General features: G+C 41.2%; 1 protein-coding gene across 1 annotated transcript in view; it reads left to right on the top strand.

Moving 5' to 3' along the window:
- The first annotated feature begins 4626 nt into the window (after positions 1-4626).
- LOC113987349 (serine/threonine-protein kinase TNNI3K) overlaps positions 4627-25499 on the top strand; it is a 33192-nt gene continuing 12319 nt past the window's right edge. The window contains exons 1-13 of the mRNA XM_039379327.1: positions 4627-4666; positions 5261-5369; positions 7323-7408; positions 8895-8992; positions 9482-9592; positions 15460-15558; positions 16992-17130; positions 21393-21537; positions 21626-21730; positions 22372-22466; positions 23085-23234; positions 23926-24012; positions 25030-25086. Of these exons, the coding sequence (XP_039235261.1) occupies positions 4627-4666; positions 5261-5369; positions 7323-7408; positions 8895-8992; positions 9482-9592; positions 15460-15558; positions 16992-17130; positions 21393-21537; positions 21626-21730; positions 22372-22466; positions 23085-23234; positions 23926-24012; positions 25030-25086 (1321 nt within the window). The remainder of the gene's footprint in view (positions 4667-5260; positions 5370-7322; positions 7409-8894; positions 8993-9481; positions 9593-15459; positions 15559-16991; positions 17131-21392; positions 21538-21625; positions 21731-22371; positions 22467-23084; positions 23235-23925; positions 24013-25029; positions 25087-25499) is intronic.

Below are 25499 nucleotides of genomic sequence, written 5' to 3'. Positions count from 1 at the left end.
GTTGTTACACAAAACGTTTTAGGAGAAACAAATGTTTGACACAGACATTGCACCTTGAGTTGGAGAACAAACTTTGCTCTGCACAGGCTTCCCTGAGGGTTGTGCTGTGCTGCCAGGAGAGCTCTCTGGGTTTTTAGTAACAGCAAAATGCATCCTTTTAACGCTATTATCCACTTTAACTGTTACAGCTGCATTTGTTCTGAATTCCCTAAGCACCGTGCATTGATTTCATTAGCGAAGGCAATCTGGATATAAATAGGAAATGGATTTGCTTCTGGCACATAAGCACTGGGAAAAGCGAATGAGGAAAAGCACAGTGACTGAACAGCTTTTGGAAAAGGTTGAGTTAGGCTGGGCCAGCAGCAGCTGCTGTGGTTTAGGGAGCAGTGTGCATTCCAAGATAAAAAAAAGCACAGGAATCTTATCCTGGTGGTAGCTGTCGACTAGCACAGCTGGCCCTGGGGCCAGTGGGCGTCCCAGGCTCTACCAGCCCACTGAGGGCACAGGGGAGAGCCACCGCTCGGATTGTTTCAGGTCTCCTCTCCTGGTGAGCTGAGCTTTTTGTGCAAAGCTGTGAAGCAAGTGATGTCCAGCCCCAAGAACAGCTCAGAGCAGGGTATCGGGAATCACCTACTGGGAAATGAAACATTCAGGTCTCAAGGCAAAAGTTTTAAAATTTACCAGGTAAGAAATGTTGCACTGCTCTAAGTCTTTATGCCACCTCATGCTTTCCTCTTACACTGAATATTTTTGCCTGAAATTTAGAAGGTGCATTTTGATCAATATTAGACCTGGATAATGTCAGCAGGCTTAATGGATTTACTCCACAGGTATTGAAATATCTGGATTTGTACCATTTTTCATTTTTAAACTGCAATTAAGTGTAAAGTAAAATATGAAAATCATTACAAATTATATTTTATTTATACAGAGCTATATTAATTATTTTTCCACGTGTTTTTGTCTCACACAGGGCTCTGTCTGTGCATGTTCACACACATTCTTGGACTCCACACTTGACAATAAACACTTTTACATATATCAACTTCCAGTAATTTCTACTGAGCCACAGGTAGCGTATATTTGCCCATTACATTTCTAATGCATCTGTCATCCTTGGTGGTCTTTCTTATTCTCAATAAAATGATCATTGTGGAGTTGGAGATCAGAAAATATATGGAACTATTTGGAGGAAATGCTACGGAGAGCAGCTGGTTCTGTTGAGTTTACTGTATCAGCCTCACACCAAAATCCAAGAGCCTGAATGAATCCCCTGCTTAATGGAACTCTTTCCTGTATGTCCCCATTCCTGGAGGGATTTAAAAGCCATTTGGATGTGACACTTGGGGACATGGGTTAGTGATGGCCTTGGTAGTGCTGGGGGAATGGTTGGACTCGATGGTCTCAGAGGGCTTTTCCAGCCCAAATGATTCTGTGATCCTGCATAGCTCTCTATGAAGTGCGTACGTTTTTACATATAACAAATTGCAGTACTTACAGCAAGGACTGTGTTATACTGTGATCAAACTCTTATTAAAATCAAAAAGCTTGCAGACCAGACCCTTCCTGACAATAATAATCTGTGTCTGATGTACTAAATCCATATATGTATTTTATCCATATTGTATTTACAACTCCAGGTAATGTTTGTGTTCCACAGTCTGCTGTTAATGTAGATGACAACAATTTTCTCATGCGACCAACTGGGATAAACATGTCCCAAGGAAATTGAGAGACTTGTGCAAGGCCACCCAGTAAACCTTGACAGCAAGATCACAGTAATTTTTGGTTGCTGTTTTCCACTACTGGGTTCTGGAAACAAGACCATCACGGCATCCTGGCCCATGATTTTCCTCCAGTCTGAGTAATGAAGGATGCAGCGCTGACAGTGCTAGGTAGGCAGGACCTTCTGAGGACAGGATTCATCTACTGAAACCTGGAGCTTGATTTTGATTAAACCTCATTGAGTTTCCCAGATGGATACAGTGTTGTTATATCCTCTAGATCATTGCCTGGCTCCATCTATCCCGAAATTCAACTCAGCCTTCCACAGTCTCAAACAAAACAAGATGAGTTGTTAATGATTTTATTCATGTCAGCTTGCTTTATTTAATTAGATTTTCTGTGTAGTGCAATAATAGGGCTCATAATGAACAATGTTGCAGTAATTTCCCTGAATGCTTTGAGCACGCGCCGTGGTAAGCAGAGGTTTGGCCCTACTGTCTGAAATCTGAAGGGTTATTTCAGTGACCTTCGGGGCAGGAAACTGAAATCTGAGAAACTGGGCATAAGGGAAGGCAGCTGAAATAAAAATGAACAGCTGAGAGGAATCTGTGCCAGAAGGATTTGGGGAGCTGACGAAAGGAAGTAAGCTCCAAGGATCAGCTGGATCTGCAGACAATGTTCATGCCTTGTCAGGGTGTTTGTGCTGGAGTTCAGTGCTTCCAGCCTCTTCTCGTTCCTATATCTCGAATGCAAGAGCTTCATTTTCTGCTCTCTGCACATGGGGAACATGAGTCCCCGTGCAAAGGCCTCTGTGGTGTTGTGAGAGCAAAAATAGCAGAGCTGTTATGCTGTACACTCTGTTCATCTGCTGCCATGGAGGAGCCACTGCAAACACCTGCTCCCTTACAAGGGCTACAGTGTTCCTTCATAATGGAAATATGAATTATAAATATGTATTTTCTTTTAGTGCCCTTTTCATTTCCTGTGATGTATCTGAATGTCACCAGTATGGCATTGAAATTTATAGGAGCAATGTAGAGCCTCTCCAAGTAAAGGATAGGTATGGAAATGTTCTAATTGTGGATATGTTTTAACTGATTTGAAATAAAGATCATTTCAAAAGACTTGTTCTGTAAAGCCTCCCTGGGAAGGACATTTAAAACCAGAAACAGGAAAAGAATTATGTACACATTTCTGCTGTAAGATTGGCCATGATAGCTACACATTCCAAACATGAAACTGCAGTAAAACTTATAAAAATTAATCAAAGAAATTTGTACAGCTCAGTGTTCTGTAAACATCACATCTGAAGAATTTACTTGCTTACAAACATTGCTCATGATGTTTTAGTGCTTCCTGTGGAGATGTTTATTCAAACTGCCCTCACAAACAGCAGTTTCTCAATCTTCTCTGTTTGCAAACAGGCTCTGCAATTACTATTCTTTTTTATACCCCCCACCCCCCCAGTTTCAATTATTCTGCAGCTGCTTCACACAGCCGAGGATCTGAATGCTCCAGGAATTCACCTGCTGCCAGTGTGAGCAAAGCTGCTGTGTTGGCAGGGCCAATTGACGGGATCAGCCCTTCCCAGGGTCCTTCCCCAAGTGTCCCCACGAATGAATCTTCACCCACACAAAGGTCTGCAAAGAGTGAGTAAAAATATGATATGGAAACTGATGACTGTTTTTTGGTATATTTTCATAAATGAAATGGTATAAGAATACAAGTGCTATGCAAGGTATTTATTTCTTGTAAAAAAAAAATCATTTCATCTGTCTCTTCATGGAAATTTCGCACTTTATAAAATTGTTGTGTTAAACTGCGTTTTCTGTGCAGAATGAACAGGGCATTTCTGGGGCTCTGAGGTCTGTCCTGTTCCTGTCACAGCTGGCTTGGTCTGGATGGGAGGAAAGTCCTTCAGGAGAGGGGTCCCAGGGAAGAGGGGATCCCATGGCAGAGGGGACACCGTGGGAAAGGGGACACCCTGAGAGCCTGGGAACATATCCCCAGCTCTCCCAGTTGTTTGGCAACTGTATGTGGGGATCAGTTGCCAGGCTGGTGCCTTTCTGCAAATATTTGGTCAAATGTCACAGAGCACGTTGTCACAGCAGTTCAGACTCCTCTGAAATAGATCTTTGGATTCATGTGTAAATTTGTGTGAGTAAAGGGATGAGCTGGTAGTGCCAGGAGCTGTTGGGGTTGTTACAGTGGGATGCAGCGCGCAGGAGGTTTTATAGATGTGTGTTCTATTAACGTACCTGCATGCCTGAAATCGTTCAGAGAAAACTGAAAACTCACACACAGAACAGCTGCCAAAGTCAATCAAAACACTTTAAATGTATATATATAAATATATATTAAAATATATAAATATAGGTGTGTATATTTACATTTCACTTTTCTTATATATTGCATTCCTAAAGACCATACCCAGATACTCCAATGCCACCCCTTGTGTCAGGATACATTGTGAGCTGGGATCATCCCTGGCCTCTCTGAGCTGGGGACCCCCAGCACTCCTTGGATATCCTCACAGCACACCTGGGATTAGCTGCTTAAATTCCCTTTTCTCCACAAAATGAGTTACAAGCTACCAAATTACCACTTCCCACCAGTTTTAACTGTTAATTTCATCCATTCAACAAATGAAGGCAGGTGTTTGTGTGGGAATAGACAACAGATTTTTAAGCAAGCTGAGTAGGTGTTTCTGTTATTTTAGCCCAGTGGACAGCATGGGCTGTATCGCTCTGTGCCATTGTTGCATGACATTCCTCTTGGCACAGGGTTTATTTTTAGCCAGAGACTATCACAAGTATTTTTCAGCAGGACTGTCACTGCTCCTGAACAAGGAATCATATTACTGCAAGAACTTTGCTGAAACAAAGAAGATATATTGGACAAATGGGAAATTATAAATCTAGACCAACCCAGACTTGCACGGGTAACTAATGTCACTTTTTTACAGACAATGTGCCACCCATCCCTCGGCAAGGAGCAAATAGTATTTCAGGAGATAACTCATTGCTGCTTTACTCTTGAGTTCAAGGCTCAGGTATTGTTCTTGACTTAACTCAGATACAGACTATGAAAGAAGGAAAAAAGCTACTAAACTAAATTTCTTTGAGGAATTATATAAGATCATATTAACTTAGACTATTATGTTGATTTAACTCATGCTTCATTAAGAAAACCTTTACATTTCCAATAATTTTCTGCTGTGTGTCTATTCAGGAAGTAAAAGCTAACAAATGCAACCTGAGCTTCAAGTTTTCTCTTAAATATTATTTAATATTAAAATATTTCTTGTAAGGATTCATACATATGAGCTGTCTCTGAAATCCGTGTGTATGTGTCTGCATTGGCTCAGCAGGAACAGTTTAATAGCTGTAATATTTTAAATTTAATCGAAATATATATGAAACTGTGCAACTGGATGCTTAAAAATCAAGTGGTTTGGTTACTGGAACGTTATGATATGAGTTTCTGGGTTTTGTTTGTTTTGAAGTGTTATGTCAATCCGGAGTTTTTGTTGTAGATGAATGGAAGAAGAAAGTCAGTGAATCCTATGTCACAGTCACAGAGAGGTTGGAGGATGACCTGCAAATCAAAGAAAAGGAGTTGGCAGAGTTGAAGCATGTTTTTAGGTAAAATATTCTGTGAACCTGTTTATTAATTTCTTTCAAATAAGTATTTGCTATCAAACAGTATTTTCAGTTTCAGGTGTTTTTTATGGACGGAGTTTCTCATGTATGGATTGCATGCTCCTTATTTCTATTTTTGGGAATACATCATCACAATGCTGGGCAGAGCCCCACAGCAGAGTACCAAAATTAGTGGCTACTGACTGTTAATGCCAGTGTTTTACAATAAACACCTATATGCTTTTGAAATTAGTTAGCTTTAGTGGGATGTCTGACTTTGCTGTGCACTTTTCAGTTTTGCTAATGTGTTTCTGCAGCCAGGAATATTGCTGAAGTTTCACTCTGTAAACAAATACAAAACCAGAATTCAAATTCAGAATTGGAATGGTTTTCTCAGGATAGACGTGCTCACAACCAGGTTCACCCAACCAAGTAACACACTGGTGTGTTCATTATCTGCAAAGCTCCAGTGCAACAAACATCCAGCTCACAGACTGGGAATAAGTTGAGAAAATGATCAGACAAATCATTTCAGACCTCAAAACCACTTGAGAAAACAGGAGATTCTAATCAGAAATAAATCATAAGCTCAAAAAACCAAACTAGCAATATAAATTATTCCTTGTGCTTAGTTTCAGCTGCCACAGCTATCACAGTTTGAACCACTGGGCTTTCTCTGCAGTGTGCTGACCACTTTGGCTATGCTCTAGTTAAATAGTTACCTCGTTTTACCCCTGTTTATTAGTAGTAAAAGTGATCATTTTAACAAACTGGAATCAGAGTACTCTTTATTTTAGATAAGCAAGACAAGGGAGTATATGGTGGAAATGCTAAATACTGAATTAGGCATAAGAATAAATTAAAAACTCCTTTCAAGGTTAGGAGAGCTCTGGTAGCTCAGCTCAGTCAGACCCAGGTAAGTCTCAATGTCAGCCAAACTCTTCTCCTTAGCTACAGAGCCCTGCTCCTCTCACCAAAGGAGTGAGAATTAATGATCCTGATGACATTGTAGTGGAAAGGCTTTTCTTTTTAAGTCAGGTTTGAGGAATCAGTCAGTGATTTCATTTCCAAAAGCTGCCCTCACCCATGGGGAATGAGTGCACTCCGGTCTTCTGAATATCTAAAATCCAAATATGGCCTCTTGTCTATAGGAAAAACTCTTCTACAGCAGCAGTGGTTGATTTTGGAAAACTTCTCATTAATCCTTATATTTAAGAAATTCAGGACTGAGAAACTGGATGGTAGTTGGGCGATGAGTCAAGGAAGGTCATTTCCCTGATAGAAATGAAACAAGTAGCTGGTAAAGTCCCTGCTCTGAAGGCAAACCTTACAGAAGTGACAAACCCTGGCTGAAGAACAAGTTGTCAGCTTCCCTTTTGTACTCAGGGGACGCATGTACAGGTCAGAGGGAATTGTCCAGTGCCGCACAAATAAAACAACAGTTCAAATAGTGGAGAGTCAACACATCAGTAGCATGGCACTGGCACTTGTTGGGTAAAAGGTGTCCCTACTCTGTGCCTGTGTCTCACAGCTGTTTGTGCAACGGTTCACTAAGGCCACCCTAATAATAAACTATCAGAATTTCTTTTCCTTAAAACACAATGAAGCAATGAAGTCAAAAGGAAGGATTTAGGAGGAGACCTGGGCCCTCAACACAGTCATTCAGGCTAGTTCTTATTTTCAATACAGGCCTTTTAATTGCAGCTTTGAATATATAAAACTTTCCTTGCCATATTTTCCCACAAAAACATGAAAATGTTGCCAGTTTATAGGAACTCTAATGATTAAAATTGAATATCATTAAGAAAACAAACTGAAACAACTGTGAACTGGGCATAAATTCAGGCTTGTGTTTCAAAAAAATTATTTTGAGATTTATCTTTTAAATGTTTCTTAAATGCAAGAAGCTGTGGTGAAGGATGAGAGCAGTAATCATCTGTAAAATCCCTTTTTCAGCTCTGATGAAGCCTTCTGCAAAGTCAATTTAAATTACCGCACTGAGAACGGGCTCTCGCTGCTCCACCTGTGCTGTGGATGTGGGGGTAGGTATCTGAAACAGGATGGTTAAATAGTTTATTTGGATGATTACTGATTTTTTTATGGCTGGTAGCTGTCAGGAGGACTGTATTTTATGAGAATTTCTCAGCTGGAGGAGAATCTCTCAGCATCACTCTGAGCTGCATTGCCAGGGGGTTGAATTGAGTTACACTGAGCCCTGTTACAGCTGATTCTTCAGTCTAAGGAAAGTTCTGGTTGATGATGCAGCATGTTTTACTACAGGTGTTCACCTCAGTCAAAACTGCTTCTAAATGCATTTGTTAATCCACACCCATCACAGAGCATGGCTCCACCTTTCTGGGTTCTGTGCATGGCACAAACTCCAGGACAGTGACCTTGTTGTAGCAACACTATGCCGTACTTACACCACCAGTTTTTCTAGTGTAATGAAAATACCTGTATTTTATTTCACAAAGATTAAAAAAAGAATAACTCAAATGCTTTAGTGACAAATATCAGCTTATAGGGCTTTGGCAGATAGAAGATCAGAGTACATAAGAAAAGAGGGCAAGATTTCTTCTGGGATGTTCATAAAAACACACTAATGGTGGGATTTTCCACTTGGATCCACACAGCTGCTCTGTCATCCACAGCGAGTCATTAGTTCATGCACATACTTTACTCCTGTTATACCATTTTTAGCAGAAATTGTCTGAGAGAGGCAAAGAGAATTTAACCCTGAGGTTTCAGCGCTGCAAAGTACTGACTAACAACATGTATAAGTGATTTGCTCAGTCTTAGTTAGATTTTACCATGAGGATAAACCTGATTTTGCACCGCTGAAAACTGAGTGGATCTTTATTCATCATTTCAGAGTACAAGATCGTGTCCAAGGATCACATCAGTTGGTGGGGTTGCTGAGAGGAAGTTTAGGAAAACACACACTATTAATTAGTTGTATGAGCACTTGGAGGAGGGCGAGGAGCTACTAGATCCAACATTGTCTTTGGTTACTGTTTCAAGGATTCAGAAGGCAGATGCATTTATTGAAATGATCACTGTGCATCCAAAAGGTCAGAGCAAAGCTACTTGCCATGTTGACCCAAAATGACCGTCCCTGTAAGGATGGTGTGTAGGGACAGCAGTGCTCCGATTCTGAGAGGGCAAAGGAGCTCAGTGTCTGAGGAACTAGAGATTCTGGAAGCACCTCCTGGTCCATGGAGCTTTTTGAAGCATGGTCTAGACATTAGAGGAGGAGCTGTTTCTCTAGAAGTTCAACTACCCTTACCAAATCCTTGTTAAAGTGTGAACAAGCAGCCACTACATAGCCAGACCCACAGCTGTCCTGGACAACAGGGAAATGTTTCCATCAACCTCATTTCAAGGATTCGCAGGATATATTTTATGACTTGCCTCAGGTCAAAAGTCACACTACTCAATTCTCTGCTTTCAAACTCACACAGGAGCTTCTTACCTCATCTGCACTTTCTTTCCTGTAACTGGCTTTGTTTTCCACTTTTCTCTCTAAAGGCAACAAATCGCATATCAGAACTCTGATGCTGAAAGGGCTGCGCCCATCCAGGCTGACAAGAAATGGATTTACAGCTCTGCACTTGGCAGCTTATAAGGTTAATTATTTTGAGTGAAATTGATGACAGGAAATCAGAACTGAGCAGTTGATTTGTCTGAACTGTCTGAGCTCAGTAGTTGTTACTTCTGGTGAAAATATAAATTTCACATTTATGGTGCATAGGAAAATGCCCTATAAAGAGCCCGTGCACAGGAATTAGCATGTGCTTTTGCAATGTCATCCATGGGATGGGAAACTGCTTTGGAATTACTGATTCAATCATGCAATGCAACTCAGGATAGAGGAGTTGTCCAGTGCCACCGTAAAATCAGGATCAAGGCATTTTTAAGACACAGGTTTTAGTATAGCAGGAGAGATGTCTGGTGGTGGGACAAACCTTCTCCCCCTCTCCATGCTCCCCGAGCCCCTGGCCCCTGGCCATCACGGCCAGCAGTGTCACAGCCAGGGAAGCCGAGGTTGGTCCTGCTCAATTCAGCTGTGAGAGCTGTGTCCCAGAAATGATGTGGGTTAAATCTGTGGCGTTTAGGACAACGTGGAGCTGCTCACAGCACTGCTGCACGGCGGGGCTGACATCCAGCAGGTCGGGTATGGAGCGCTCACAGCCCTGCATGTTGCCACCATCGCCGGCCACCACAAGGTACGTCTCTCTTTGCTGTACAGGACTTATACAGGTGAGTGCTAATATTAGCAGGTCATTCTGTTTTACACTGATGCCTTTCAAAACAAAACTCAGAGCTGTTTAAGTACAGATGGGTTTTATTTAACTTTTTCTGCATTTTGGGAAAACCACATCTGTGTATATATTTTTGCATTGAACAAACACGTACAAAGAACACAGATCTGTTTATACATCTCTTGCCTTTTGATAAATGTCTTTAAAGTCTTGGGAATAGATATTGCTGTTTTCTAAATATCAGAAGTGTTAACCAAGAGATACGTGATGAAACACTCACTCATACGTGTCAGGGTTTCTGAACCTGGATATGGAGAGAGTCTTCCAAATACTGTCTTTCTGAGTGTGAAGGAATCAGAGTAAAAGAGTTTTACTCCCTCTTCCAGGTGTCACAGGCTCTGCTTCACAGCTCTGTGATTGTCACTTCAGAAAGGGGTGAGGTTCTTGTTTTAGATCTATTTTATACTTTGGATTAGTGCAGAGAAAGCTGTTCCCAGGGTGAGTATGGCGTGAATCTTAGACATCCATAGTGATAAGTCTTCTATGGGTTGGAGACTTCTCACTATGAGGAGCAGAGAAAGGAAGAGAGAATGAGGTTCCCCAGGTGCCTGTAATCAGGCCCTTCCCTTTCTAGACATGCTGTCAGTCATGTATCAGTTCTCTTATCATTTACCACCTCAGTTCAGGCATTTCACACACCATCTCATTTCTGTCACTCTAGCAACAGCTCCCTCAGTATAATTTATTCATTTTTAAAAATAAATACTGAGAATTTATTTTTAAGTACTGGAACTGAGGATACTGGTAAATTTGGCTTAACCTTGCAGCCTTCAAAGCAGTTCCAAAATTATTTAAATCCAGTAGGTCTTTTTGTGCTTCCCAACTCACAGGGGTGAGCAGAGTCACCATCAGTGATGGTCCTGGTTACCCAGGAGTCTGTGTGTCTGAGGAAGGTCAAGCTGAAGGAAGGCCAGGACAATTTATGAGTGGTCATGGTGAGGAACTCCATTAAAAAGCCAATAACTTTTGGTGCTCCAGTCAGCAGCTCCATCATGGATCGAACAAATCAATCTGTAGCATCAGTTCCAGCTGGTGATGAGGGAATGTGCTGGCAGGCCAGGGTTACCACTCATGTTGGGAAGGTCAGCTCCCCAGGCACAGGGAGGAGGCTGATGGCATGTCGGCCCACCAGTGAGGCTGGGGAGAGAGTGGAACAGTGGGGTTGTGCTGTAGCATCACACCCCCGAGCCCATGGACATCCCACCATTCCCTTCCAGTGCACACACAGCTCTTATTGGCCTAACGCACATCCTTCCTTCTGTGTCCCCTTACTAAAACACAGGTAAGGAACCTCCATAGCCACCACATCAGAGGCTGGACTTGATGATCTTGGAGGTCTTTTCCAACCTTAACGATTCTTTGATTCTAATAGTTCTGTGTGGAATGATGGTGGAGCTGTTAACTCTGGGATGGTCTTGTTCACGGGTATTTACTGTCTCCTCTGTGGGCAGTACAAAGTGCTCTTCTCTGATCCAGGGTTTCAAGTAATTTTTAAAATGTCTGGGCTTTTTCCTGCAAATGCCAAAGGCAGGTCTGCTATTGATCCCATGTCCTGAGTTTCTGCTGAGGTTACGGAGAAATAAGGGTGCTCAGAACCTCACAAGGATAAGCTCATTAATTTCATAAGAAATAAAGTATGAGTGGTTTTGAAATGTCCCTTATTTCTTCCTTGGGAATGATCAGATCTGTATCAGAAGCATCTCCATAAATGAAGTGGGACTCTGTATAACTCATTTGGTTCATCTGCTGCTCTGAGGACTGAGGATTTATGGTCCAAGTGCAAGCTCTTGCTTTCCTTCTTTATATAGCTGTGAAATTTCCACTCAGCTTAGAAGCTCCTCTGCTAGATTAAGTAGCTTGTTTTGTTCACAATTTCATTAATATTCATGGAAATATGGAATAATTATTTCAACCCCCCCAATAACTAGAATAAATTTAAGAAAAAGGAAATCAATTTTTGGTTGTCTTAATTTAAATAAGGTAAATCATTATTTATACCATTAAATAAATAGCAGAGGTATATACCTCAATCCATGCAACATAGATTTTTACTACAGGAGACAACTGACTTATATTTAGGACAAAGATAGAGAAAACTGAGTAAAAAACTTCTTTTTTCCCCATTTCCTTGAAGAGTCAGTCTATAGCTTCTGCTTCATCACCAGACTTGAAACCACTGAAGTGATCAGTTCTCTGGGACGAGGCATTGGTGTCAATGGGATGTTGTATCTCATTTGAGCCAGTGTGGTGTATTAAATATTTCATATTCTTTTACTTAGGGCTGTATTTTACTTCACCAAAAATATGTTGTCTGCTGATTTTACATGTTAATGAAAATTACAGTTCTCAATGGGAAGAATCAAAAATTAATGAAAAATTAGAAAAGAAATGGGTGACCATATTAGAAACATTGGCAAATAAGTTCCATAAATCTCTCATTAAGTCTGTTATTTTGAAAATATTAAATGTTTCAAGACCAGTGAGGTCACTGCTAAATAAATAATGCATGTGCCTCATCCACATTTATGTGTTGTCCAATGTTAGCACCTTGGAAAGCCAAGGCCACTGCCTATTGCACGTTGTAAAGCACAGTTGTCATTCTGAGACTGCAAGACCTGCAGATGTGGGGGCTGAACGAAGGGTCACAGGCTGGATGAACAAGTGCCACTCCATTTCTGTATCTGCACACCTGAGGACCTGGGCTGTGAGTGTGTGTGTGCCAAGGACCTGTTGGGGAAAAGGGAGTGAAGCCCTCCTCAGGGTTTCTGTAGATATTTCAGTGTATGGCTGTACAGAGGCTAGCACTGTGCAAAGGCCTTAATTGCTGAAATTGTCTTCTAAATAGTCAGTCATCACTGTTCTTGTTTTCTTAGAGGAGTTCTTATCCCTTGCCCTTGTCCAAAACACAAAGTCCTTATGTCTGTCTCATGTTTTAATATGTTGACTCCTTCTAACCTTCAGAGTGGCTTAATTAACTGTCTTTGAAGTGAACATCATTGACTTGAATGTTCAAAAAGCATCTGAATAAACTTTTCATAAGAGAACTTTAAGAAAAATTATGAAGTAAAAGTCAAAGTATCATTTTGAATTGAAGATTAATTGTGCGAGGGAAAGGGGAGCGCTTGTTCCCCTGGTTCTTCAGCCTGTACCACAGTGAATCCAACCAGGACACTGCCAGCTGCCTTCATGACTAGCCCATCCAGCTTTTTTCTATGCAGCTTGGGAATGTCCCCTGGTTTATGAGCTGCACCTTCACTCACAGTCTGTCTCCTGAGGAGAAAAATCCTTTTTTTTTTTGGTCCTTCTGCAAGAATTCAAAGCTTTTTTTGCATCAGAAATTTTCCCCTTAGTTTCTGAAGTATTTCTATCCTTGCACATCCCCCATCATCCCCCCCCCCCACCTGTGATGCCTATGACAGCTTTCAGTGCTTTCTAAGACTCCTTTTTTTCTTTCCTAGAAAGATATCTTGTCTGAGAGACTATCAAGCCTGCCTCTGTACCCCTCTCATCATTTACACTTGAGTGGAGTTTGCTTAATGCAGCACACAAAATTCCATTTCTCAGGAGATCACAAAGCAGCAAGCACGGCTGCCATTGCTACAGCCTGGAAAATGTGTCAAAATTCATCTGGTTTTATGTTCATCATCAGAGGTGGATTCACATCACTCAACGCAGTTTTTTCATCTTAAAGATCCACCTTGAAGCTCGTAGAGGAATCTAAATTTTGAATTCCAGCTTCCAAAGCGAATAAGGAGAACTGGAGTTGTGATCACATCCCTGTGTGTGTTAGAGCCTCACAGTTCATGGCTAAATTAAAATCAAACTCATCCAAAGAAGTTTCAGCCATATTCATGTAAAAGCTACAGGTCCAAACATCTCTTTTCAGAGCCAACAGCTACAACTTCAGTTTTATGATGTTAATTTTCTGAAAAATGTCTGAAATTAATCACTTGAAAGCCACTAAACCATTAAATTCCAGGCTAACTGGGTCTATGTTCCCACCTCTGGCCCACCAAGCTAAGCTACCAGGATACTGAAAATTGTCTGCCCATGGGAAGCCCAGTAGGGGAAGTTAGTTGTGTTAACTGACCACTTGTGTTAACCAAATAACTGAGGGTGTTCTTTATTTACTACCTGAACACATTCACACCCATCCAGTGAGTGCCTGTTGCTGAGCTGTCCTTCAGTTGAGAGAAGGGCCAGCAGCTTCTCCAAAGATCTCAGTGGATCTTTCGTAAGATTTTCATTACACAGTTACACTCCTCTTTAAGATCCACAGCAAGAGGATGTCAATGCACATGAGATTTAGCAAGGGAAATTCTGACTGTATATAAAAGGGGCAAGGGGATCACAATGAGAGTGGTGCAACACGGAAAGCATTCCTAGGAGGATGCAGAACCTCCGTCCTTGGGAATAATCAGACCTGGCCCTGCAGTGCTGTCTCCAGGGAGGGTTACAGCTGATGCCATGGAGAGATGATTAAAACTAATGGGAAATGGACATATTTAAATATGTTGGGGGACAGACCTTATGCAGCAAATGTATTCAGGCAGTCAAGTGGAAAAAATTATTTTGATTTAAATTGTGCAAAGGAACAATCCCTGTACACTGATGTTGCTTGGAAACAGTTTGTGTTCTCTGAGCGCTTGGGAGTGATGTGGATTGAAATTACTAGCCCTGTTGCTGCATGTGTGACATGGTTTGGGGGTCTCAATCTAGAGAGCAGGTGACAGACCTGTGCATTACCACAGCTGGCATTTCTGGGCATCTTCAGGGGGGTCTCTGTGGACAGGTACAGCTACACACAGTGTGACACAGGAGTTAGCCACTTCCCCATCCTTGTCAGTCCTTCCTATCAGGGCAGAGGTGGATCCCAATTCCTCGCTGTACTGTGGGTGACTCATGGTCCAGTATTTTTCATAATCATTAGACTCAAAAATTAGCATTCTTCAAAACTATATGTAGAACTTTTGAAATAATCCCTGGCACAAGCCCTTCGTGTGCCCAAAGACTCCCTCATGCTTCATTAAAATGAGCAGTCCTCAGGCTCTAGTGAAGAACCCAAAGTGGTTTCATTCAGGCTTCAGTGAAGAGCCCAAAGTGGTTTCACTCGGGCTTCTATTTTGGCAGCTGTGCAGCAAGGCAATACTTGAGAGTTCATAGATGTCCAGGAAAACATGGGCCTCTTGAAGGACCAGAAAGGGAGAAATTTGAAAGAAAACACTTAGGGTTATTTATTGAAGCCAAAGAGCTATTTTCTTCTAAACTACAAAGTAATCTTTACATGCTTAGGGAATTATGTTTGAGGATTTACTTTCACACACTTAAATTTAAAAGGATGTTTCATTTTGTGGGACATTTTCACATCTAAAAACTCTGATGTGTTTACAGCTCTTTGTTCATAATGGTTAAAAGAAAATTAAACATTGAAAATCCAGACAGTCATTTCTGTGTCTCTTACTTCATAAATCAGTATTTTTACTGGCACACCGATTTTCAAGTTTATTTGTAAAGCATCAGTGACATTCAGTGTTCAGTTGAAGTACTGTAAGTTAATCACTTTTACATGCAGTATGCAACCCTGCACCTTTATATATGCTTGTTTGGAGCTTTTTGACTTTTTTTAAACTGGTGACATGAGGTTTCAAAGTCCTGTTTTACCAGCTGACCACATGTGTGTGTGTGTGTATATATATATATATATATGTATATATATATATATGTATGTATATATTCGTTCTAATTGGAATTTTCTATTGGTCTCCTTGCAGGCTGTGGATATTCTCCTGCAGCACGGGGCCTATGTGAATGTGCAGGATGCTGTGTTCTTCACCCCCCTGCACATTGCTGCTTATTATGGCCACGAGCAGGTAACTAAGGCGGGATTTGGACACTTGAGCAGGGGATCACCGAGGCATCCATAGGTTTAGTGCTAGATGTTTCTGCTTTACATTCCAGAGGGTCATTCCATGCAAAGACCTCATACACTGAAGTTACACTCTGCATAAGTGTACATTTCTGGTTGCCCTGCAAGTCTGAATATCAACAAGAAATTTCTGCGCGTCCATCTTCTGTACTGGACCCCAGCAAAAACTGATGTTTTGCCCCTGAGACCTCGAAACAAAGCATTCTCTAGCAAGCTTTGATGGGCAGGCTTGTGCCTGGTGGCACTTTTCATCTGCTGTTCATTCGCCCCATGTATCAGAGATTGCCTAAGGAATCTTGACTGTGCTTTCTGAACCTCTCCAAGGAAGTGAATATCACTTCCCTGAAATAATTAAATGGCAATTCTATCAGTTTTCCTTGGAACTCACAAACTGTTCAATTAGTGGAAAAAAATAGTCATTTAGAGAGCATGATTTTCCCTGAGGTGCTGTGCACATGATCAGTGTAGCTGAGCTTGCTCCATTCACACAGATGACAGACTTACTGAAACACAGTCTAGAGTTCTGACCAAAGCTGGCATTGACACCCTCAGCTCTCTTTCTTCTGTATATTTGGGCAGTACAATTGACACATGGCTAATCCACAACCCTGAACAGCTTTTTCATGTGAACTGTGGTAATGGGTCTGTTTGGCTTATGCAAGTCATTCCCTGTGCCTTGCTTTGGCTAAAAACCTTGTGTTCTGGGGTGTTCTGAAGTTTCAATGGATGACCTCTAGGCAGAGCGTCTTTTCCATTCCAGTGAGGTGTTACTTTGAGTGCACTGAGGAGTTGTCTAGGAAAAGCTTTTGAAAGCAGAGGGTGCAGATGCACTGATGTTTGGAACACTCTGCTCTGTGCTGGGTGAGACAGGGGTGTGAGTGAGCCATGGGCGTGTTCCCAAGGTGCTGCTTTCATATCTGTGTACCTCATGATCCAGAAGAAACTCCTCCTGTGTGGGCTGAGATTAGATTCCTTGTGTGCCACAAGCCACTGCAGAACAGTCACAGTCCTGTGAGATGATCCTGAAAGCTCGAGGGGCTCTGGGATAAGAGACCAATCAGGCAGGAGCCACAGCTCTGGCTTTTGGGGACTTTGAGGGCATTTCCTTTATTATGCTGACGAGTCATTCAAACAAATGTGTTTGGTGTCCATTCACCATAGAGGACATTTTAGAGAATGAATGAGCACTTGCTTTTGAGAATTTTAATATTTTTATAAATGTGTAACTTAAAAATTAATCCTCTATTGAATCTCCTCTCCTTGTTTTAACTTTATAGAGTTGCCCACATGCAGTATTACCCAACGCAATATTGTATCTAATTTTCTCAAAGTTTTATTTTCATGTGATATTTTAAGTAACCTTTATCAAATATTTAGGTAACCCACCTCTTACTGAAGTTCGGAGCTGATGTGAATGCAAGTGGTGAAGTTGGGGACAGACCTCTCCATCTGGCTGCTGCCAAAGGCTTTCTCAACATCACAAAGCTCTTGATGGAAGAGGGAAGTAAAGCTGATGGTAAGAAAAGATATTTAAAAATCAGCTCTCTGTGTTTTATAGACAGAGTCTTCATTTCCTAACACTTGCTCTGTGTATGTGTGTGTGTGTGTGTCATCTTTGGGCAACTGAAAAAAAAAAAACAGCGGTTGGAGAGTTTTTCTCATTTAATTTTGCTTGTTTGTCATCTCATATGTACTCTGTTTCCAATAATAAGTTAGAGGTGAAAAAGAGGAGCAGAAAAAAAAAATTAAGATTAATATACAGAGATGGCTCACTCCTGAGGCAATCATCAAGCAGGGAACATGTGGCCATGGAGTGGGGATCTGCAGTCAAAGTGACTTCAGTGCACAGGGAACTAGTGAATGAGATACAGATGGAGGGTTTTAAGTCAAAATTATGAAGCAAGTAATTTAAAATAATTCATATGGAAGTTGAAATTCCACAGAAAATGAGATCTTTTTAGCACATGCTTTATTATGCTGCACAAATTTCATACTCTTCACTGTGGGGTATTTGCTGTCAGAGAGAGTGTGGAGATGTGATGGGCTGGACAGATACAAAAGTCTTTCAGCCCACCTTGGGTGTTCTGTGAGGGTCAGGAGTCTGCCTGTTCTTTGTCCAGGTGGCCTCACAGCAATGTCAGTCTGTGACTTTACATCTCATTGCTGTATATTTTGCGTGTGTTGCAATCTGAAATATTTTCACTTGTGACTGATGTCAGTGTGCAGCTGGTGCCCTCTGCTTTTGCTGTTTCAGTAGCATTGAAGGCACAAAATGTGCCACACTCCAGTCTTACTCTTCCATTGCTGTGACACCTGTGTCACACACAGTGGTGACATATTCTACAAAGCCATATAAATGTTAAAACTTAGAGGTTGCATTTTATGCATATTATGATTATTACTGCGGAGATTCTAATCTGTACCTGAAGGGAGCCTGCAAGAAGGATGGAGAGAGACTATTTTACAAGGGCCTGGAGTGATAGAACAAGAAAGAATGGCTTCAACCTGACAGAGAGTAGGTTTAGATTGGATATTAGGAAAAAAATATCCTCTGGTATGTGATGATGGTGAGGATGGTGAGGCCCTGGCACAGGTTGCCCAGAGAAGCTGTGGCTGCCCCATCCCTGGAAGTGTTCAAGGCCAGGGCGGATGAAGCTCTGAGCAGCCTGGTTGAGTGGAATGTGTCCTTGCCCATGGCATGGGGTTGGAACTGGATGGTCTTTATGGTCCTTTCCAACCCAGGCCATTCTATGATTCTATGAAATACTGAGCAATATTAAAAATATTTGGAAATTAATTTCTTATCCTCAGAGTAAGAGACATAAATTTTCTTTGAAAGGAACAGTACATTACTCGGAAAAGTACTGCTCTATAGTACATCAATTTACGATGTTCTCTGTGCATCCTGCCTGCGGTCACACGTCCTCCTCACGCAGTAAAAAACATGGAGGGAAGCAGCACAGTCAGGTCTGTACAAGCTGTTGTCAGTACAAGCTCAGGGTGTTGCTGCCTCAATGTGTGTGCACTGAGCTGATATAATTATAAAAAAGAAGGGAAAGAAGAGACATTCACCCACCATAACAAGGCAGTGGGAGGTTTGCTCTCCGTTAGAGAGTTTATTCCAAAAGGAAAGAATCTGGGGCACTATTTCAGGTCCTTTTCTTTAAAATCAGAATCTTCAGCACAGGAAAAAGAAAAGGGAGACTGGAAGCGGGAAGTCTTTTGCTCTCAAAGCAGCACACTTTGAAACTTGCTATAAATGCAGCAGCAGAGGAACAAGTCTTCAATGCTCAGGAATGAAAGGAACTGGGGAAAGAACCTGAATAAATTTGACAGTGTTCAGTGCAGACCAGTAATTGGGGTCACAAACTTGAACTATTTCTTTTAACATAACCTGACTCGTTAGTCAGCTCCAAAACCACTGTGACTGAAGACAAGCAGTGACCACCAAATCAGGCTGAAAAGGTCAGAATCTGCTGAAATAAAGAACATTTGCAGCCTAACAATGGCCAAAGTTCTTCTTCAGAACAACCACAAATTAGGAGAAAAAAATATAAAAGAAAAGTGTGTCATGGCAAATGTCCATGTTTTACACATGGCCCACATATAAACCAATGTTACAAGTGCTGCCAGTTCTCCACATGCCAATCCCATCATTTGTTTTAGCATAAACACTCTGGGGAAGGACTAAGAAACTCTGTATTTTCAGAAATCCCATAAGCTCTTTCAAGCACATTTCTTGCACTGTCCTTTTTTCATCCTTTCACTTATGGTCATGGTTTCACCTGTTACTTTCTACCAATGTCATGTCTCAGTGCTAAGAATAATTTCTACAGAATTCCTTTTTTTTTCACAGGCAAGAACTTGGCATTTGCTCAGTTTTACTATTTACTTGTAAGGCAACCTCAGTTTTCATTCCCTGACTGCCATGACAGTTATACTCTCCATCCTCAATTTAATAAAAAAATCTCAATTTTAAGAACTCTCCTATACTCTTCTTTAGTAATTCCTGAATCAATATGATGTACTTTTTCTCCATAATACTCTTCAAAGGTGTTTTTGACCAATTATCTTTTGTTTTGAATGTAAACTTCTTCTTTTAAACTATTCCAGTGTACCTGGTGTGCTTCATTTAGAAATCAAAAAACTATCAATTGAAACAAAACCAGTCATCCCACTGTGTAGTTACAGATCCCTCTAGAGCCAAAGGAAATGGTTTGCAGGCATTTGACATCAGTTCCAACTGGATATATAAAGGAGATATATATCCTTGCTCCACCTTGCACCTTGTTGTGTTGTAGACTGAAGCCCTTGATGTCCTTCAGGACATTCTGTGGGGACATACTGTAAAATGCTGACATTTATCATTATAAAATTTTGATATTTATTCCCTTCTTATTTATTGCACTTCAGAATGTATCTGGCAAAATGGTACCAGAATGCCTGGTACCACATCATAATAAAAAATAAAGGCCAGCATGTCACATGAATCTATAAAGTGAAGAATTATTTTAGAATAGAGAAGAAAAAGAGTTTGCTTTTCTTTACTTCTTATATACAAGACTGCTAGGAAGGTTAGCAGAAGCAGTTAATGATGTTTGTGGGCCACAAGATTAATTACAGTTGCAGGCATTACTTTTTCTTTTTTTTTGGCCTGAAACAGAATCCAGCATTTCAAAGGACTGTACATTTCTGTGAGCATTCATCATTATTTCAGAAAGGTTTTAAAATGGGGATTTATTTTAATTTTCATTGCTCTTAATGCTCACAGAAAATCAAAGAGAAGACAAACTCTCAGAATGTGGTTGGTTTCATCTCTGTACCGAGGAGGCTTAGCTGTAGGAAAGATGTTCCTGAGGGATGTTTGTCAGAGTTGTAAGTTTGTCAGTGTAAAAGCCTGGGAGTGCAGGTTAGGACAGTAGTCTCTTCATTTCTTGTAAACTGCCTAAAAGACCTGATGCCTTTGGTGCAAAGGCTGAACTAAATGTCACACAAAGTAGACTGGGTTTGTTATTTCTATCAGTTACAAAATCAACTAGTTATGGTTGTTCTGTCTTTAAACACAGGAAGAAATACACTGAGAATCACAGAAATACATGTTGTCTTTCAAGCTGAGTAAAGACCTTTTTCAGATAATGAAAACAGTATTTGTAGGTGTCTATAACAATGGAGAACTCTGCCTAGAGCCTTGTCCAGTCTCTTCTTCACTCCCTACAGGATAGATGAAGGAAGAGCCATGTAAGGTACCTCGATACCAATTTCTGGTGCTGGAATGCAATTGCCCACCCCATAAACAGGCAGAAGGCTCCCTGGCATGGATGTAGCCAAAAATAGCTGGAAGTCTCACACAATTCCCACCCGCAGATCAAGGATCCTCTGGGGCCGCTCCATGCAACCACACTGAGAACAGCTTGCTAATATTTGCTATGCCAGTGGTTCTGTGCTGCCTGGAGGTTCCCAGTCATGTTGATGTTGTTATCTTCCTTTTGCTTCACAATTGCTCTTTGTAAGGGTCATTTATAACTTGTGATTCATTCATGGAAAACTTCCTCAAAGCATTCAGTTGCTGCTGGAAGAAAGCAATTATGTCTCAAGTCCAGAAGATCGCCTTGACACTGCACTGCAGATGGCACAGAAATTTCAATTTTAAACAAATAGGTCCATAAATATTTTAGCAACAGGTTTCAAAATGTATAAGCACAACACACAAAGCTTTACTAAATATTCTGTGTTAAGTATAAAATCCTTTCTGTGGTCTCTTTCTGGGTCAACTGGCAGTGAATGCTCAGGACAATGAAGATCATGTTCCTCTGCACTTCTGCTCTCGATTTGGGCACCATGAAATTGTGAAGTTCTTACTGCAGAGCAGCTTCGAAGTGCAGCCTCACGTGGTGAATATCTACGGAGACACACCCCTACACCTGTGAGTGCCCCAGAGCAGCTGTTGAGTGGGTTTGGGGTTCGTGGGAAGGCTGGCATTGCTAACAACTCTGTACTGGCTTCCTCTTCAGTGCCTGTTACAATGGGAAGTTTGAAGTTGTCAAAGAAATAATTCAGCTCTCAGGAACAGAAAGTCTCACTAAAGAAAATATATTCAGTGAAACAGCTTTTCACAGGTGAGGTGTTCAAATGCCATTATCAATAGAGCTCCACTAACACACACCTGCAACACAGCATCCAAAATTGCCAGTGTCTCAGCAGCTGCTAGGTGAGGGACAGAGCAAGCAGAGAGCTCAACGAGGAGGGTGAGTTTCTATCGTGAGATACAGGAGAGGGCATGAAGTGAGAGACAGAACCAGAGTGAGGAGAGAGCAAGTGAGAGCGAGGAAGGTAGGAAAGGCACCAGGTTCACCAACACCTGGATGGACAATGGTTCCTCTCCTTGTCCAGTCTGGGAGCTGAGCCCAGCCCCTGTTCCACCTGTATGCCTGCTGGAGGCAAATACTCTGAATGAGAAACCAGGTGGCAGAGCACAGTTTGGTCAGGATGCTGGAAGTTTGTAAAGGGCTATTTAAGAGACACTTTGCAACACAGACTGTTTGCACAGCTGTGCAAAATTAATTTATTCAGCAATAATTAGAATGTTTCTGAAACAATAAAAAGGAACATGCTTTGGTGGATTAATCTTGCATTTGCAGATTTCTAAAGATCCTTTATTACTGCATTTTTATCTCTCTGTTATTCTTTGTAAATTTTTTGCTACCCAAGGCACTTCTTTTATAGACTATAGCATTCACCACTCCCTTTACTTCTGCAGCGCTTGCACCTATGGAAAGAACATAGAACTTGTCAAGTTTCTTCTTGACCAGAATGTTGTAAGCATCAATCACCAGGGAAGAGATGGGCACACAGGTAACATCACCATCCTGATTGCGTATGAGGGCATATACCAGCACTAAAATATCAGGAAGCCATACACCATCAGGATTTCCAGGGTAATTCCAAGGTAATTGGATGACCAGCATCCAAGTACCTTTCAGACAAAGCACAAGTTTTTGAAATATTTTTACAGGCAGGCATAAAAGTGATAAGACTGCAGTGAGGATGTGTCAGGCTTGTTAGCATGTATATGAGTAACAAAACCTGGCCTGAACTGTTCATCCTATAGCGAGGCTTCTAAGTAGTGTTAGGAATTATTCTGCAAGGAGCTAGGTTTCTGGGATATAGTGTCTGAAGAGCTACACACACCCCTGTCCCTACTACAAAAAGCTGCCTTTGTTTCTACTTGCTTTTCCCACGTGCAGAGTCATTAAATGTGGTTTGCAGGTGGCAGAGGAAATGCTGACACGTCGTGCAGAGGCAATAGATTGGTTCTTGTAGCCTTAATGTTTAATTTCCACCTCTTGCCTCGGGTATTTTTTGACAATATATTCCTTTATCGAGGAAATCAATCTGTACTTTACAGTTACTGCTGCAGTGATATTGCCATGTTGCGAGACTTGTGCTCCCCACACTTCTCTGGTGTTCCAGGATTGCACTGCGCTTGCTACCATGGCCACATTCGCCTTGTGCAGTTCCTGCTGGATAACGGAGCTGATATGAATCTGGTAGCGTGTGATCCCAGCAGGTCCAGTGGAGAAAAGGATGAGCAGACCTGTTTGATGTGGGCTTATGAGAAAGGTATTTCAACTTTCTAATTTCTGCTACAAAATCCCTAGGAGCCGTGCAGCAAGGAGAGGGCAGCATGGGAAAGAGATAACCCTGCAGAATAACTCTTCAGTGCCTGCAGACAGAGTTCTCACCACCTGCTCTCCAGGTCCTGGCACAAAGCACTATAAACCTCAGCCCTTCGATTCTTCTCAGATCTCTGTTAAATGTCAGCTTAATCCAGCACAAACTTCAGGAGAAGTGTGTTTCTGTGGTGCTAAAACAGTTGTCTGCAGCAATAAGTGACAAAATTTGTCTGGGTTAGGATTCCAAAACAAATTTTTCGGCACTGTTTTCCCTGTCAGGTCTGCTGAAGACTGTTGTCAACTTCCATTGCAGGATTTCTGCAGCAGGTTTTTCCTTTGCCATATCTCACATTTTAGGAGTAGGTGGACTCATGAAGATAACATGCTTGTTTTTACTGGCAGGAATTTCCCATATTTCTGCAGTTAAGAATCACAGTAGGTTTCAGATTAGCACCACCATGTCTTTGTTTGCATATTTTATAGGCATGTTGTACATTTTTTAAAAAAAATCCCTTGATTTTGTATAAATCAATCAATTAAAAACAAAAAAAACCAAACCAAAACAAAACAGAAACAACAAAACCAAAAAAGACTACTGAGTTACCTGCAAGTCCTTATATTTCCTCCTTCTTTCCTAGGTCATGATGCCATTGTGACCCTCCTGAAGCATTACAAGAGACCTCAGGATGAATCCCCCTGCAATGAATACTCCCAGCCTGGAGGAGGTATGGGCTGAGCAATCACTTTATTCTCTAACCAAAGGCCTGATCCAGAGAATGCTGAAGTCTCTGGAAATGATCCACCCATGTCAGGGAGCTTTGGGTCAGTTCTGCCTGGCACAAATAAAATCAGTGTTATGGGACTTGCCATTTTCCAGGTACCCTTAATTTATGTCAGAAGTCTTCCGTTATCTTAAATTGGAGTTGTCAGCTCATGTTACTCCTGGAAAGAGGAGCCCAAAGCTGTGAGCTGAAGATCAGTCCCTGTCAACCACTGCTCACACCTTTCCTCATCCTGAATGCCTTGCGTAGCTGTTCTCTTTGTGCTATTTAGTTCTGATGTTTCTTTGGTGGTTGATATTTTTTCCTTCTGTACTCAGCCCCCCTCATATTTTTTAATATCTTTTGATATCTGTTTCCCCCTTGGAAATAATTAATTACCCTTTTTACTACAAAAAGACTCATTTGCATTGGTAACTAAATGACAGAAGCCAGGAAGAGGAATTAAACAAAACCTTTGGCTGTGTGTTGGAGCACTGCCTCGGAGAAGATGAGGATGCTGTACCCTGGGGTTTGTCTGGGTCATGTAGTGCTCCAGGTATGTAAACAGGAGAAACCTACAACCAGCAGCAGCATCAACCTGCTCCCTGCATCGTTTGGCCTGTTCCAGGTTTAGGTGTAGTATAGCTCAAGTGTACGTCACTCTTTATTAGACTAAGGTTATGTGTGCATTGGAAATTATTTTGGCAAGCAATAAGCACACCCAGGGAGATTTTGTAATGCTGATTATTAAAAGGACAACAACAAAGCAATACAACACCCTGATCTGCTGTACCCCTCACTGTGGAGAAAATTAACTGTATCCCAGCCCAAACCAGCTCATATCAGATGCGTTTGTGTATTTATTTGAATTCTCATCCTTTGTTAGTCATTCTTTCAGCCATCATTGCCTCATTAATTTATCAGCACAGACACTTATGCTGTCATTGAACTCCATAAATTTCACTCTGCTCTTTATTTCAGATGGTTCCTACGTGTCAGTGCCATCCCCTCTGGGGAAGATTAAAAGCATGACAAAAGGTATTTGCAATGGCAAGGGAAAACTTGAACTTTTGTGGTCTTTTTACCCACCATGTTTGTCAGCCTGAATATCTTGCACAAGATTCATTATTCCTGAAATTTTCATTGTTCATCATTCTGTTTCCCTGGGATAATTTTATGAAACAGCATACTTAGCTTTGCTACTCAGCATAATGACAATTCTTGTATTTATGTTATTTTCATTTACTTTAAAGAATGTATTTATTTTTATTTCTTTGAGAAAAGACTGTTTTGTGAATTAGCATTAATGAAATACCCACTTATCCATGAATGAAAATAAATACCATATTGAATCCCACTATAAAATGCCTGGATTATCTTTACAAGAAAAATTCTGTTCAAAAATATCTTGTGTTGCTCTGAAACAAACATAGATAAAATATTAAGAGAAA

This window comes from Pipra filicauda, unplaced genomic scaffold (genome assembly GCF_003945595.2).
Source record: "Pipra filicauda isolate LSUMZ 115617 unplaced genomic scaffold, ASM394559v2 scaffold164_size1636381_pilon, whole genome shotgun sequence".
NCBI lineage: Eukaryota > Metazoa > Chordata > Aves > Passeriformes > Pipridae > Pipra > Pipra filicauda.
The sequence above is the reverse complement of the archived record's forward strand: the minus strand, read 5'-3'. Positions and strand labels throughout refer to the sequence as shown.